Raw genomic sequence first — 14778 nt, 5'->3', positions numbered from 1 at the left:
ATAACCTGGGAAGCCAATTGGTACCGTGGAAGGAAAACAAACCAACCTGGCTGTGGCTCTGTTTTTAATCTAGGATTTGTAAGTGTTGTCCTCACCCCTTCTCAATCTACTAAATAATAAAGGCTGAAGTCTTCCAAAATGTGGGTGATGCCTAAAGTTAGGCACCTAAATAAGGCCCCCGAGTCCTTCGGTAATCTTTGAATGGCTGGATCCTTGGCTACAATGGAGCGGTTCAGGGTTCTTCCCACACGAAGTTCATTGCAGGGTCAGGGTGCAAGTGGCCTCACGTCTTCCCGCCGTGGAGCACACGGAGCTCACGTTAAAGTCACTGGAAGTTGGGCGTGCTCAATACCTGCAACAATCAGGCCATTTATTGATGTTCCTGAAGTCAGGCACCACCAGACTGAGAAAGGACTTTCCCACGGTGTGTGTTTTTACCCTGAATTAGTAGTAGGTCAGTTCAGGGGCCTTGCAGCTGATCTGTTCTTGGATGCAATAGTTCAATCTCTTCAGATGGACATATTTTATTCTCTTCCACTGCCCCCAACTTCTCTCCCTTAATGTGATGCTCAGTTTTGGAAATTAAAATTTAGGATTAAATTATTCATCCATTTCAACTATCTACTTTCATGCTCCTTAGCACTTTGTTCTATGATGGTGTCTAGTTTTTTGTTCATGGGAGTTGGTTGAATGCAACCTTGTTAACTAATTCTCCAAGACAGGGCTCGGTCACCTGCATTTAAAAGAGACGCAGTGGAATTATAGCCTAGGCAAAAGGACCAAGGGCAAAATTTTCTTTTCAACTCACTATTGCGAATCCTGACCCTAATGTTCTGTTCTTCCTTTGACATCAATGAGAGATCAGTGCATGTTGAGCAAGAAGAATTTTCAGAGCCAGAGCCCAGCACAGTGATCTGAAAGGAGAATTTAACCCTGAGGCATGTTATGACTAATTTTCACTAGGGCTATCTCTTTGAATAAGGTTGCTTTGAACATTAAAACTAAGAGATGATGAAAGAAACCCTGGGCTAATACATTTATTTCTGTTGAAAGCAAGCAATATGTATGCATTTTGGCAAATTCCTTTCTTTGGCATACAGGTGCCTGTTACTCATGTGCAATGTATGACTTCATTAGATCAACCACACTGGTTCCGTTCCACTGGTTTTCACAGGACCACTCTTAACATGCTTTTATTAGATTTCAAATCATGGGGACTTGCTCTGAATGAATGATTGATTCATGTTGAAGGCCAGATACTTAATTATCTGCTCTAGCTATTTTTTTCCCCTTCTTCCAAGTTCCTGATTGCTGTAGTGGCACCATATTAAATAATTAATTGCTAAATAACAAAGTCACAACACAGAAGTCCAAACCTATCTGCATGACCATTTTAATTCCCATTTTTCAAGGGTTGCCGGTAAAAGTACACTTCAAGGTTGGAAACTGGGCATGTCAGCAAAAGGCTCAGTGAGGAATTTTTGATTTCCAACCTCTGGCAATGACATGCAATGAGGCCCAATCCCTGAGAGGAAGAAGGGTGTAATTAACCCAGCAAACAATGAGGCATACGAAGTAACATATTGCCAGAGGGAGATTTTGAAGTATCTGAATATTTTGCTAAGATCCCAAGAGGCCTTTGTCAGAATTACTCCATTACTAGCTTTAGACATTTAGTTTCACGGAGACAGAGTGAACCGGAGCTGCTCTCGAAAGTTTTTATACGGGTCTCCAGAAGCCCTTGTCCAAGGTCACCTTCTCCAGATGCAGCTCATGAAAAGAAAAGAAAATCAGGAGGAAGAATACACCAGACCACTCAAAGGAAAGAGTGCATAGTGCTTCCCTCAGCGCTATTAAGGAAGTTGGTCTTCCTCATTAATCATTGCTGCCCCAAGAATCTAGCAGCAGCTGGAACCGAGAAGTACATAGATAGCCCTGTTCCGTGATTATTGGTTGATTGGGACAAAATCAGAGTACTTTTTAAAAGGACGTAATTTCTCTAAGAGCGTAGGCAGACTGAGCCCTGTGCCACAGCAGCTACTGGGCTGTCTCAGTCTTTTTGTCATCCAGTGTAAGAGACATGCCCTTCAGGGAGACTAAGAACATTATTTAACCACTCTGCCAAAAGAACAAGTTGGAGCAGTTTTAACCCCAACTATCTCCTACTCCCTAGTGTCCTACTTCACAGGAAGGAGTAGTGGACTCCGAGACAATCTCTCCAACACAGATGCAGAGCCAGCATCAATGGAGGATTCAGTTTGGGCCAGTTTCACAAGTAAGAGCCCTGGAAATACAGCAGGAAGCCCATGCGACGGCTTGTGAACTGGGTCTGTGCCCCTTACAGGTAGTGGTAGCACACAGGGTCCTCATCTGACTGAAATCGGAGATGACTTGTGCAGGGAGAGTTGGCTTCCCACAACACTAAAACTTGCAGTCCTCCAGCAGGAACTCAAGAAGCCACATCTTGTCCAGCTAATGCCCTGTTATCATATCCAGCCAGCAGCTCTGAACCACGCAGGGCATCTTTGAACTCTCTTAATATAGAGCATACAGATATGATCACATTGCACCAATCCTGCTGCTTCTGCATTGGTTACTGACCTTTCCCAGGTGCTATGGTCTCATGCATATCTAAAAAGCCCTAAATGGCATACATTACTGACAAACCACCTCCAGCAGTGCCACTCACTGGGAATGCCACAGCAAAGAAAGCCCCGAGTCAAACTCATGGGGGTTTTCAGGGGAATGCACCTGGCTGTGGAACTTCCTACCCCGAGCGACTCAGATCTTGCGGGACTCTTTCAGCAAGCTTCCCGCAGTGATGGGTACCTTAGAAGTACTAATGTTAATAATAAAGCTGGACCCCTTTAAATTGCAAACCCCTCCAGAGACCAAAACGCTCAGCCCGTAAAGTGTATATCCTTGGAATGCTACCTGGTGTGAGCATCGAATTTCAGGAAGTCTCCAAGAGACGTTTTATATCATTGCATAAGCCAGATTGGGGCTCTGCATTACTGCACACGTTCAATTTAGGTAGGCTGAGCTCATGCATAAAAGAAGCTTGTGCCCTTCAAGGAAGGTCATTCCTCCCCCCCTCCCCTCCATCAGAGTCTGTTTAATAGAGGAGAAGCTGCCTCCGGGACAAAATTAGGGAAGGGGAACTCTTTATTAGGCATATATTTCCTGGGTGTCTCGCAGAGCATTTAGGAACCTTTCTAGCCTCCAAAATGTAGCACCCTTTGTAGCATTCAGCATCTTCTTCAACAGCCCTAGTCGCCATTCAGTTAACTCTTCCATTTGCTTTGTAACAGGAGGAAGAACAACTGTTTGGACTGAAAGAGAGGAAGGGAGAACACGTCTGCTCTGTAGCAGATGTTCCTCCACCGTAGTTGCTCCTCAATACATAATCTCCCCCGTTCACCACTGGGAATTATCTTTGTTTTGCATGCACCTTGACTATGGGTTCTCAATTCGAGGGTCATAGCCACTCTCCCTTTCTGCATGGGCATCCCAAAACCTTTAATTTTGTAACGTGGTACATGACAGAAAAGATTGAAAGCCACTGATCTAGTCCACCTATGAGATTACAGTGCTCCTCATACCCCAGAGTCCAGTCATTTTGGAGTGGTTGGAAACTGAAAGATGCCTCTCAGTCAAAAATCACCTCCCCTTAATAATAATGCTGCTATGTATAAACATCAGAGGACCCTTACCTTTTACAACTGAGCATCACCACTCACAGTATGAGCACAAGATAGTGGAGAAATCGTACATTTGTCACAGCTGAAGAGCTTGGAAGAGGGAATGTGCTTTAAAGGAGGTTGTTTCCACACAGAAGAAAGTAAGAGAGCATAAAAGATGATGTGAAGATGTTTGGGAGAGGGATGCAAAGGAAGATGTTGTTTAAATACCTACAGATAGTGCCTTTCATCACAAAGGAGGCTTGTACAAACACCAACTTTTACATCCAGATACCTCTGCAGCCCATTGTACAATAGGGTGGGGAACATTTTGCCCAGAGACAGGCAAGCAAACTATTACTGAAAGCATTGTGAGGTCCTTACTATCCATCCAGAGGTGCCAGGGCCTTGATTTTAAGATCTCCTCAGAAACTGAGTATCATGTGTTTATCTATCTTGAAGGATGAATGGCTGAGTCAGCCCTGCTGGGATTTGATCCTATAATACTAGGTATTTTAAACGTGAGACTTAGGTTTAGTTTACCTGGGGGATTCTTGCACCAGCAACCTGCTGGCAGAGACATACTGTAATGTTGTAATAAATGCCTTGCACCATAATGCAAACCACTTCTTATACCAATGCAGGATGTCTATGATCGATACTAGCATCAGCACAGTCCTGCACTGGTGTAAATTAACCGCAGTCTAAAGAAGCGCTTTGAGGACTAAGCCTTCTCTTCCAGCATCTTAAAACTTAAAGTAATGTATAATTTGTGCTGGCGCCAGAATACCTGAAATGGGATGTCTTCGGTACCGGGCCATTTTTATAGACCAGAGAAAACACCTAAACAACCACTTTGACAGCAGCCCTTCACAATAAGCTACATAATCAGAAGGTGTTGGGTTAACTCTTCCGTAGATACATTGTATCCTTCAAATAATAACGCAGATAAGCCACTGAGCACTGCTTACTTGTGTTGGGGAAACTATAATTTGCTTTTATTGATTTGAACATTTGAATTGATTTTAAAAGCAAGGCTCTGTGAGCCCGGACGTGTTCAGACTGTTCACATCTCAACAGTGAGTTTTGTTTATCTTGCACTGCCCATCATGCAGGTAAAGACAGAAAACTTCCAGGTGCAGCGCTGCTGATTTGTTGATTGTGTGGACAGTTTTGTTTTGTTTTTGGTGAGAAACTTTAAAATATAGATGCCTGCAAGTCACCAGGGCCTGATGAAATGCATCCTAGAATTCTCAAGGAGCTAATAGAGGAGGTATCTGAGCCTCTAGCTATTATCTTTGGAAAATCATGGGAGACGGGAGAGATTCCAGAAGACTGGAAAAGAGCAAATATAGTGCCTATCTATAAAAAGGGAAAAAACAACCCAGGAAACTACAGACCAGTTAGTTTAACTTCTGTGCCAGGGAAGATAATGGAGCAAGTAATTAAGGAAATCATCTGCAAACACTTGGAAGGTGGTAAGGTGATAGGGAATAGCCAGCATGGATTTGTAAAGAACAAATCATGTCAAACCAATCTGATAGCTTTCTTTGATAGGGTAGCGAGTCTTGTGCATAAGGGAGAAGCTGTGGATGTGGTATACCTAGACTTTAATAAGGCATTTGGCACAGTCTCGCATGATATTCTTATCGATAAACTAGGCAAATACAATTTAGATGGGGCAGCTATAAGGTGGGTGCATAACTGGCTGGATAACCCTACTCAGAGAGTTGTTATTAATGGTTCCCAATCCTGCTGGAAAGGCATAACAAGTGGGGTTCTGCAGGGGTCTGTTTTGGGACCGGCTCTCTTCAATATCTTCATTAACGACTTAAATATTGGCATAGAAAGTACGCTTATTAAGTTTGAGGATGATAACAAACTGAGAGGGATTGCAGCAGCTTTGGAGGATAGGGTCATAATTCAAAATGATCTGGACAAATTGGAGAAATGGTCTAAGGTAAACAGGATGAAGTTTAACAAAGACAAATGCAAAGTGCTCCCTTAGGAAGGAAAAATCAGTTTCACACATACAGAATGGGAAGAGACTGTCTAGGAAGGAGTACGGCAGAAAGGGATCTAGGGGTTATAGTGGACCACAAGCTAAATATGAGTCAACAGTGTGATGCTGTTGCAAAAAAAAGCAAACGTGATTCTGGGATGTATTAACAGGTGTTTTGTGAGCAAGACACGAGAAGTCATTCTTCTGCTCTGGTTAGGCCTCAACTGGAGTATTGTGTCCAGTTCTGGGCACCGCATTTCAAGAAAGATGTGGAGAAACTGGAGAGGGTCCAGAGAAGAGCAACAAGAATGATTAAAGGTCTTGAGAACATGACCTATGAAGGAAGGCTGAAAGAATTGGGTTTGTTTAGTTTGGAAAAGAGAAGACTGAGAGGGGACATGATAGCAGTTTTCAGGTATCTAAAAGGGTGTCATAAGGAGGAGGGAGAAAACTTGTTCACCTTAGCCTCTAAGGATAGAACCAGAAATAATGGGTTTAAACTGCAGCAAGGGAGGTTTAGGTTGGACATTAGGAAAAAGTTCCTAACTGTCAGGGTGGTTAAACACTGGAATAAATTGCCTAGGGAGGTTGTGGAATCTCCATCTCTGGAGATATTTAAGAGTAGGTTAGATAAATGTCTATCAGGGATGGTCTAGACAGTATTTGGTCGTGCCATGCGGGTGGGGGACTGGACTCAATGACTTCTCGAGGTCCCTTCCAGTCCTATAATCTATGAATCTATATTGTTTCCCTTTCTTCGTATTAGACTAAATAAAGTCTTGTGCAGCATAAATGCTGTTTCTTTTTATGAGGCGGCTACTTAATGATGGGTTGGATAAACCCAACACTAGGGACGCAGGGGTAAGCGAAGAGCTCTAGGCCCAGGAAGCCCTGACCCAACGGGCCTGCTTGGCATGCTTCAGCTGGAGGAGGGCTTAACAGGTAGGGTGACCAGGTGTTCAGTTTTCAGCCAGAACACCCAGTCAAAAAGGGACCCTGGCAGCTTCGCTCAGCACCGCTGACTGGGCCATTAAAAGTCCGGTTGATGGTGCTGCCAGCTAAGGCAGGCTAGTCCCTACCTGGTCTGGCACCACATTGTGCCCCGGAAGTGGCCAGCAACAGGTCTGCCTCCTAATCAGGGGGGCTCTGCGTGTGGCCCCCGCCCCAAGCACCGGCTCTGTACTCCCATTGGACAGGAACTGGCCAATGGGAGGTGAAGGGGGGCAGTGCCTGCGGGCAAGAGCAGCACGCAGAGCCACCTGCGCGCCTCCGCCTAGGAGCCACACCTGCTGCTGGCCACTTCCAGTGCAGAGCGGGGTCTGTGATGCCAGGACAGGCAGGAAGCCTGCCTTAGCACCCCCACTACACCGCTGACCGGGAGCCACCAGAGATAAGCCCGCACCCCAACCCCATGCCCCTCACCGTCAAACCCAGAGCCGGTTCCTGCAGCCCAAACCCCTGATCCCAGCCCCATCCCAGAGCCCTCACACACCCCAAACACCCCAACCCCTTGCCCCAGCCCAAAGCCCCTCCCACACCCTGAACCCCTCATCCTTGGCTCCACCCCAGAGCCCGCACCCCTAACCCAGAGCTCTCACCCCCTTCTGTACCCCAATCCCCCTGCCTCAACCCGCAGCACTCTCCTGCACTCCAAATCCCTCGGCCCCTTCCTGCACCCCAAACGACTCATCCCCAGCTCAGAGCCCGTACCCCCTCCCACACCCCAACTCCCTGCCTCAGCCCAGTGAAAGTGAGTGAGGGTGGGGGAGAGCGAGCCACTGAGGGAGGGGGAATGTAGTGAGTGGGGGGCAGGGCCTCGGGGAAGGGGCAGCACTAGGGTGTTTGGTTTTGTGCGATTAGAAAGTTGGTAGCACTATTAAGAGGAGGCACTGCAGCACAGGCCGTGACTGGCAGGAGGAGACAGACCTGTACTCATGACTAGCGAGGGGACTATACCAGGAGGAGGGACCTTTACAGGAAGCATGGACTCCTTAGCCCACGGAGGCCTTTGTCACAGAAGACAACCACAAGCCACGACGCATCTTAGGGAGGGACAGAGCGGTAGGAAGAGACTCAGGGGAGGTTGTTAGCTGGACTGTAGGTAGTGAATGCCGTCCTTACGATACTCCAGAGGGCCCTGGATCAGAACCTGGTGGAGTGGGTGGGGCCAGATCCCTTAACTCTCCCTGCAGTTATTGACGTGGACGCTAACCACGAGGCTGGGGACTCTCCTCCTCACAGAGTGGAAATGTGCTCTTGTGGCTAGAGCTGAGGACAGAGAGTCAGGAGCCCGGTTAAATGTCCTTTCCCTGACATCAACTCCCTGCGCAACCTTGGGCAAGTCACTTAAGTCAGTGTTTCCCAAACGATGGATCCCAACCCATCAGTGGGTTGCCGGAAGGTTCTAGATGGGTCACCATGCCTCAGTGGGAATAAAAAAATGGCCTGTTGCAACCAGTAGCCCTTAACTGGTCACGTGCGTGGTGGTACCAGCCGCTATAGCAGTCTTCTGACTACAGCGCACAGGCCACGTGGCTTGGAGCGCTGCCAGCATGACACCCGGGCCCACTATGCGTTCCAGGCCCTCGATGTGCCAAAATGGAGCCACCTGCTCCTCTTGGCATCGGGAACTGGGAAGCAGGATGAACAGACAAGAGGCTCACGAGCTGGGAGGGGTAAGAAGCAGGGAGTGGGGTAGGAAGCCAGGGGCTCCTGTGAGTGGGCAGTAAGAGGGCTCCCTCAGGGGCTGAGGAAGGCTCTTGGGGAGGGGTGAGAGTAGGGGCTAATGGGAAGATAAGATCCTCTCCTCCCCCCCCCCCCCGAGGTGCACCTCTGCCAGGCTAATGGGCGGTGCCTGAGAGGGAAGAGGTGAGTCAGGCGGGGAGGTGAGGCAGCACGGCTGGAGGATATCACGGTCAGTACCCCCTGCTTTAAATGGCGCTCTGCAGCCCCTGACCATGCCATACTCCCACTCCCCTTCCCTGTCAGCCTGACCGATAGTCTATACGTAGCGGTGGGTCACAAAAAGAGAGAAAATGCAGTTGGTGGGTCACCTTAATAAAATGTTTGGGAATCAATGAAGTCTTAATCGCTCGGTGCCTCAGCACTGTAAAATAGGAATAATGTCACTTCCTTTATCCTGCCCTTTGCCTGTTGAGATTGTAAGCGTTTCAGGGCAGGGACTCTCTGGTTTTATGCATTTGTGCAGCACCTAGCACAGTGGGGATCCTAGTTAGGCCCTCTAGGCACTGCTGAAATACAAGTAATAATACTAATGACATGCTGTGTGATCTTGGATAAATCACTCAGCCACTCTGTGCCTCAGTTTCCCTGTTGGTAAAATGGCTTTAATAGCTTCTTTAGAGTATTAACAGTTGAATATTTATCAAGTGCTTTGATATCACCAGAAAAAATAATAATTCTAAGTAAAAAAAAAAAAGTAATATTATTTCCCATTTATTTTGTCCTATAAACTGAATGCAAGTTTCATCTCTATTGGATGCTTTTCTATTTAAAGACCACTTGAATTTATTACACAGTGGTATTTGGCTCTACTGCTGTTTTTCATGTGTTTCCTATCGCTACAATAGGAAATACTACGCAGTGGAATTGTAAAGGCTGGTCAATGTATATATTTAAAACAGCGTTCACTGTTCCATCGTGTGTAAAGCTAGATGAAATTTTTTGGCGGGAACTTGTATGTGGAAAAATGCAGATTCTGCAACACTGAAATGTTTAATGACTTCTTGTCTATTTTGCTGAATTGTTCGTGTTAGAAGAAAAATAATTCTGAGGTAGTGTAAAGATTTCAGTTTGACATTTTCTAAATGAAACATCCTGAGTTTCTTGGTTGAAATGACTTGGTTTTGTAATTTCCTTCTATTTTATTTACAAAAATGCAAAAACATTTTTAAAAACCACTTAAAAGTTAAACAAAATGTTTTGTTCAATCGGAAACTTTATTTATTTATTTGGCATTTCCATTGTGACAACATTTTCAAAACATTTTGTTTTCAGGTCTAATGAGTCAAAGCCCAGTCTGCACAGGGGAAAAGTGGCTGGCTGCATATCAATATCACATTAACACCATTCCGGAAACATTTCTCCCCCCGGTATTTTTTGGAACTGTGAACAAACCACATAACTACCTGTGGCAGAGATAAAGACCAAACTTCACCACTGTAGTTTAAGGGTCAGATTCTCAGGTTGCATGTTCCATTGAGCATCTTCCGGCAACTGAAGATCTGGCCCTAAGTTAGCGTGAACATCGGCAAAGCTTCCATCTGAGCCGTGTAGTTGGGTCAGTAATTTAACAACAGACTAGAGACACTTTCCAACTGACCTGAGAGATGGAATATATAGAATCTGCCATCTTTGGTTAGGGAGACAGAACTGAGTAAAAGTTGTGTTGTAAAACTGTATTTGATTGTTGATTTAAGTTTGCACTTTCATGGACAGGACGATCTCTCTTCAAGGGAGGTAATCCAGGCAAAGCCTTGATTTTTAGTTTAGCAACAAGAGGTAATTACTGTGAGATTGATCATCCGCTAGAAGTACTGAAGCAAATAAATTGCTCAGTGCCCAATGCAGGATGAGAATGGCGGCTAATGGAAATGGTGGATAGGTCGGCCGGACCATAATTTGGCTTGATGAAGCATCCACATGGGCATGGTGCTAATGTGCTATTGATATGCAGCCAGCCAATTTCCCCCGTGCAGATTGGGCTTTGACTCGTTAGAGCAGAGCTGGGCACCGCAGCAGTAAATGAAGAGGAAAATTGAAGTAATGCTGTATTATAAATTTATGATTTCATCTGCCTGACCTAGAGAATGTTCTGTGATGGGAGATACAGATTAGAACCTCTATCCAGTCAGCTGTGTATTTTGTCTTTGTTGTTAGAAACGATACAGTTGGCGGAGGGGTAGGGGGGTCACAAGTGTCTTTACAGTTGTCTCGCTGTTTGGCTTCAGGTATCTCTTTTCAAGGCTGTTCTATTAGGGCAAGAACATCGCTTGCCCAGTAAGCCTGCACAAGGGAATACGGTGTGAAGTTCTGTGGGTTTCTGTGTGGAAGGGAAGAATGGGCTTAGTGGGGTTGCTACTGCCCTTCTCATCACATAGGTGGGTGATCAGGGAAAGGAAGTGGTGGTTTCACTCTGAAACTCTGCCCCGCAGTGTGCCACACTCACCACAGCTGAGCTGGCACAGAGGAGAAAGTAATCTGCGCGTGGCAAAGGCCTTGTGGAGATTACTTCGCTTCAGAGCGAGGAAGGAACCAGATACTCCGAGTCTCAATTCATTCCCTGGTCTGCATTCTGGAAAGTGCCGATACATGTCACCTCTTACGCAGCAAAGATTGTAGGTTACAATCTAGCCCTTAATGATTAGAATGCAAAATCTCTAGTTCTGTGTGTAGCAAGCCCATTCCCCCAGCTACCCTAAATCAGTTTTTAAGTTGACAAATCATCTCATCTTTTAGAGTCCAAATAAAACTTGCTCTTTAAAAAGAGAATGAGCTCTGGTGGAAGTGACTCTGCAGAATGGAGGTTCGCAGTGATGTTAATGGGGCTACTTAGTTTGCAAACAATCCATCTATCACTATTATTGTTTTTAAAATGGCTTGTAAAGCTTATCTCTGAAAGGTCTGATTTAATGAAAGCTTTCTAAGGGAATCCTGCTGTTGGGCTGTGAAATAAATATTCAAGAGATCGCTAACGTAGGCACATATTTATTTAATGCCCCAGTGTCCTGTGTTGTGGTCACATGCCTGCTTTTCTCCTACACCCCTTTAATCCAGTTATCAAAATTCATACAAGCATTTAATTTTCTGGTTTTAAAATATGATTAATGGTAAACTGCATGAAACATACAAATTCTATCTGAAATGGAGGGACTTGCTGTGTCAGCAAAATAACTGTAAAGTATATTAGAAATAGTTGCTTTTTAAAGAATAAATAAAAATAGAGGTATGAGACCTTGGAAGGAACTTTTCAATTGTAAACAAACAAACAAAACCAACCACTGTAACTATTAGTCTTGGTAAATGGAGCACTAATGGAGCCTATGAAAAGCCAGTTACCTTATCGGCCTCGATGCAAATAGAATAAAGCATAGAGAAAACACATAACCCCTACTCAGCTGACAGAATGTGCAACGTTTTAGGCAAAAGTTTTGATTTCCAGAAGTGAGGCTGTCCGGAACCTGCTGCGTTCAGAACAAACCCGCATTTTTTAGACTGTCTTTGTTCAGAAACACCCCGCTGGGAGGGTGGGTGCGGGTGGGGTTTCAGGGAGATGCAAAATAAATGAAGTAGGGTCCTGGCTGTCTGAACAGGAGGAGCAAGAGAGAAATCTATCTGTGTGCGCTGTTTTTATAACTTTTGGAGGCAGTCTGGTGGCTCGGTGACAGGGTACATTTAAGAACATAGATAGAACACTCATACAGAGAAATGGGACAGGACTCAGGACTTCAATGGGAGTCAGATCTACCCCTTCATCTCTGGTCTTTAAACCTATGGGGCTTTAAATTCTGCCTTGGTTTACTATATGTATGCATAGCTGCCACTGAAATTAACAGAGGTGGGTGTAATTTAGCCTTTCCTGATCTCTTCTAGTGCTCACTCCATCTCCATTCAGCATTCCCAGGTCACTCACGCTACCTAGTGCAAGGTGTGGGATTCCCAGGTGTTCCTCTAGACTCTTAAAGAGCCAGAAACAGCTTTTTCTCTTGAGCCTAGATAAACCTTCTGTCTTTATATAATACAGTAGAATTCTTATCTATGATTGTCTATTGGACCAAAAAAGCCAAATGGCACAGTCTCTGTGCGTGACAACCCTGTCTATACTAGCAAATGGACGTGTTGCTCTCAGCCATGGCCAGCAATGGGTGCCACTGAACACGCCGGTTTACTTGTTAATGAGAATGTGACCAAACCAGCTTGCTCTAATTTTCAGTGCTGTTACCCAAATCTCAGTCATGCTTTCAGTAATATTGCTGGAAATGGTTTTGTCCTCTTTGCAACGCTGTTTTCTTCCACCATCTGCAATATACCTCTGGGGTTTGTAGCTGTAGATTCTACAGGCTTTTTTTCTGTTACACTAGCATGTGGTTGGTTTTTTTTCTGCCATGTTATGTGACTGCTGAAACCTTATGTTAAATTGGACACCATTTGTTGGTCAATATATTTGCTTACACATTTTTATTTACAACAAAGTGTCCTTGAATGGTATTGCCCTAATAAGAAAATAGCAAATACTTTGTTTGATTGTAGCTGTTACAAATCGCTTCAGGAAAAAATTCTTATCTGTTGAATTTTACCTTCCTGAAAAACTAAAACCTCTTTGACTCTCTAGTTCCTTGATATTGCTGCCTCTAACTCTTTGATGTGTTAACTGTTGTCCTTCACACTCCTGGGATGAAGAATTACTAGTACCTTAATCTCCAACTGTCAATAACTCTGAAGCAAAGTACATTCATTGTAAGCTCTCCAAATGTCAGAGCAAACCAGTGTTATGTGTTTAGCCTTAGCATTTGGCATTTACTCTTCTAGCTAAAAAGTATGCACAGTCCTTGGACTTCAGATACCAAAGTGCATGTTAATTATATGAGTGACAGATCTCATATGCATAGCAAAAGGAGGAAGTGATCAGGAAGAGTAGCATGTGTCTGCAGATGTTTCATTTTCCTTCAAGATGAAACCTTCCTGCAGTTGTGCATGAGAAAAGTAAACTGTTCTTTCATACCTTGTGTAAAGTCAAATTTCTTTCACCCATCCTCTGTGTTAGTTACATTAGCTGTAGGAGCAAAGAGTAAAACCTTACTAATCTGCCATTTTCTTTTATTCACATTTCTACATTCAAGGTTACCCGAATTTTGTTGCGACATATGGCAGAGGATATCCTGGATTTGCCCCAAGTTACAGCTATCAGTTCCCAGGTATGTACATTTCATTTGGAGATTGATTTATTTAAATCCGTAGCTGCAAGTTGAGGGAGGAAAATCTGCAGGGAAACATTTCATGCAATGACAAATTGTGACCATTTTGAAGATACATACATACATACATATATATATATATATACACACACACACATATATATACACATACATACACACATATATAAGGATATTGCCAAGATTGTTATTAATATAATGTGTTAATTGGTACTGGTTATTTGAAAACAAAGTTTTTAATTAAAAAAAAATTAACCAGAATGATAATTTAAGAGCTATTACCATCCCTTTGCTGGGGTTAATTTTTTTCCCTTTTTCTATGTACATATTTTACAGTAAGCTTATATTTGTTAGGGATGCAGTTCTGGAGTAAAAAGTCCAACGTGAGTGTATTTTATATAGATGTCTCTGGTGACCTTCATAGAGTCGGGTGTCTAATGGTGCTCAATCTAATTCTTTCTTCACGTTTGTTTGGTTCCTCTCCCCCCCCCCCCTTCCCTTTTGTGTGACTGTCAAAGATTTGCTGCATTTAGTGATTTCCATTCACTGGAAGTTTAATACTGCCACTCATAATTTTTGAGCTCCTATGGTTCTAAAGTGGTAGGCTGGCTTTTAACGTAACACAGTGTGGATTTCATCTGGAGCACTTTGAAAAGGCAGTCACTGAAACTAGTTCTCCCTATATTTTGCTTTATGCCAGTGCGGCTTAGAACTTAAATTGGAAATGACAGATGATTTTTTTTTTATTTCACCTTAAGAATTCTAAGGGAGATTATAGAAGCAGAGTCGTGATTGCTGTGTTTACTGCTAACTAATAGCTAAGGCCTACCAGGACACCATGAAAAGGAAATCTATGTTGTGTTATACATTAAATTCATTAGCGTGCCATGTCACTTGGGTCACACATGATCAGTTCCACCACCTTGCACTATTTATTTAAATTGCTTAGAATGAGAATGTTAGAAGCACAACTTTGCTTAGGTTAAGAACATAAAAACGGCAATACTGGGTCAGAGCAATGGTCCATCTAGCCCAGTATCCTGTCTTCCAACAGTGGTAGGTGCCAGATGCTTCAGAGGGAATGAACAGAACAGGGCAGTTTATCAAGTGATCCATCTCCTGTTGTCCAGTCCCAGCTTCTGAC

The 14778-nt window shown here is 44.1% G+C and overlaps 1 protein-coding gene across 27 annotated transcripts in view; it reads left to right on the top strand.

The window, feature by feature from the left end:
* MSI2 (musashi RNA binding protein 2) overlaps positions 1–14778 on the top strand; it is a 398015-nt gene that overhangs the window by 322792 nt on the left and 60445 nt on the right. For all 27 annotated transcript variants that reach the window (XM_065572773.1, XM_065572771.1, XM_065572770.1 and 24 more), the window contains one exon: positions 13542–13616. In XM_065572773.1, coding sequence (XP_065428845.1) covers positions 13542–13616 — 75 coding nt within the window. The remainder of the gene's footprint in view (positions 1–13541; positions 13617–14778) is intronic.

This window comes from Chrysemys picta, chromosome 19 (assembly GCF_011386835.1).
Source record: "Chrysemys picta bellii isolate R12L10 chromosome 19, ASM1138683v2, whole genome shotgun sequence".
Lineage (NCBI taxonomy): Eukaryota > Metazoa > Chordata > Testudines > Emydidae > Chrysemys > Chrysemys picta.
This window is presented reverse-complemented; position numbering and strand designations above follow the sequence as displayed.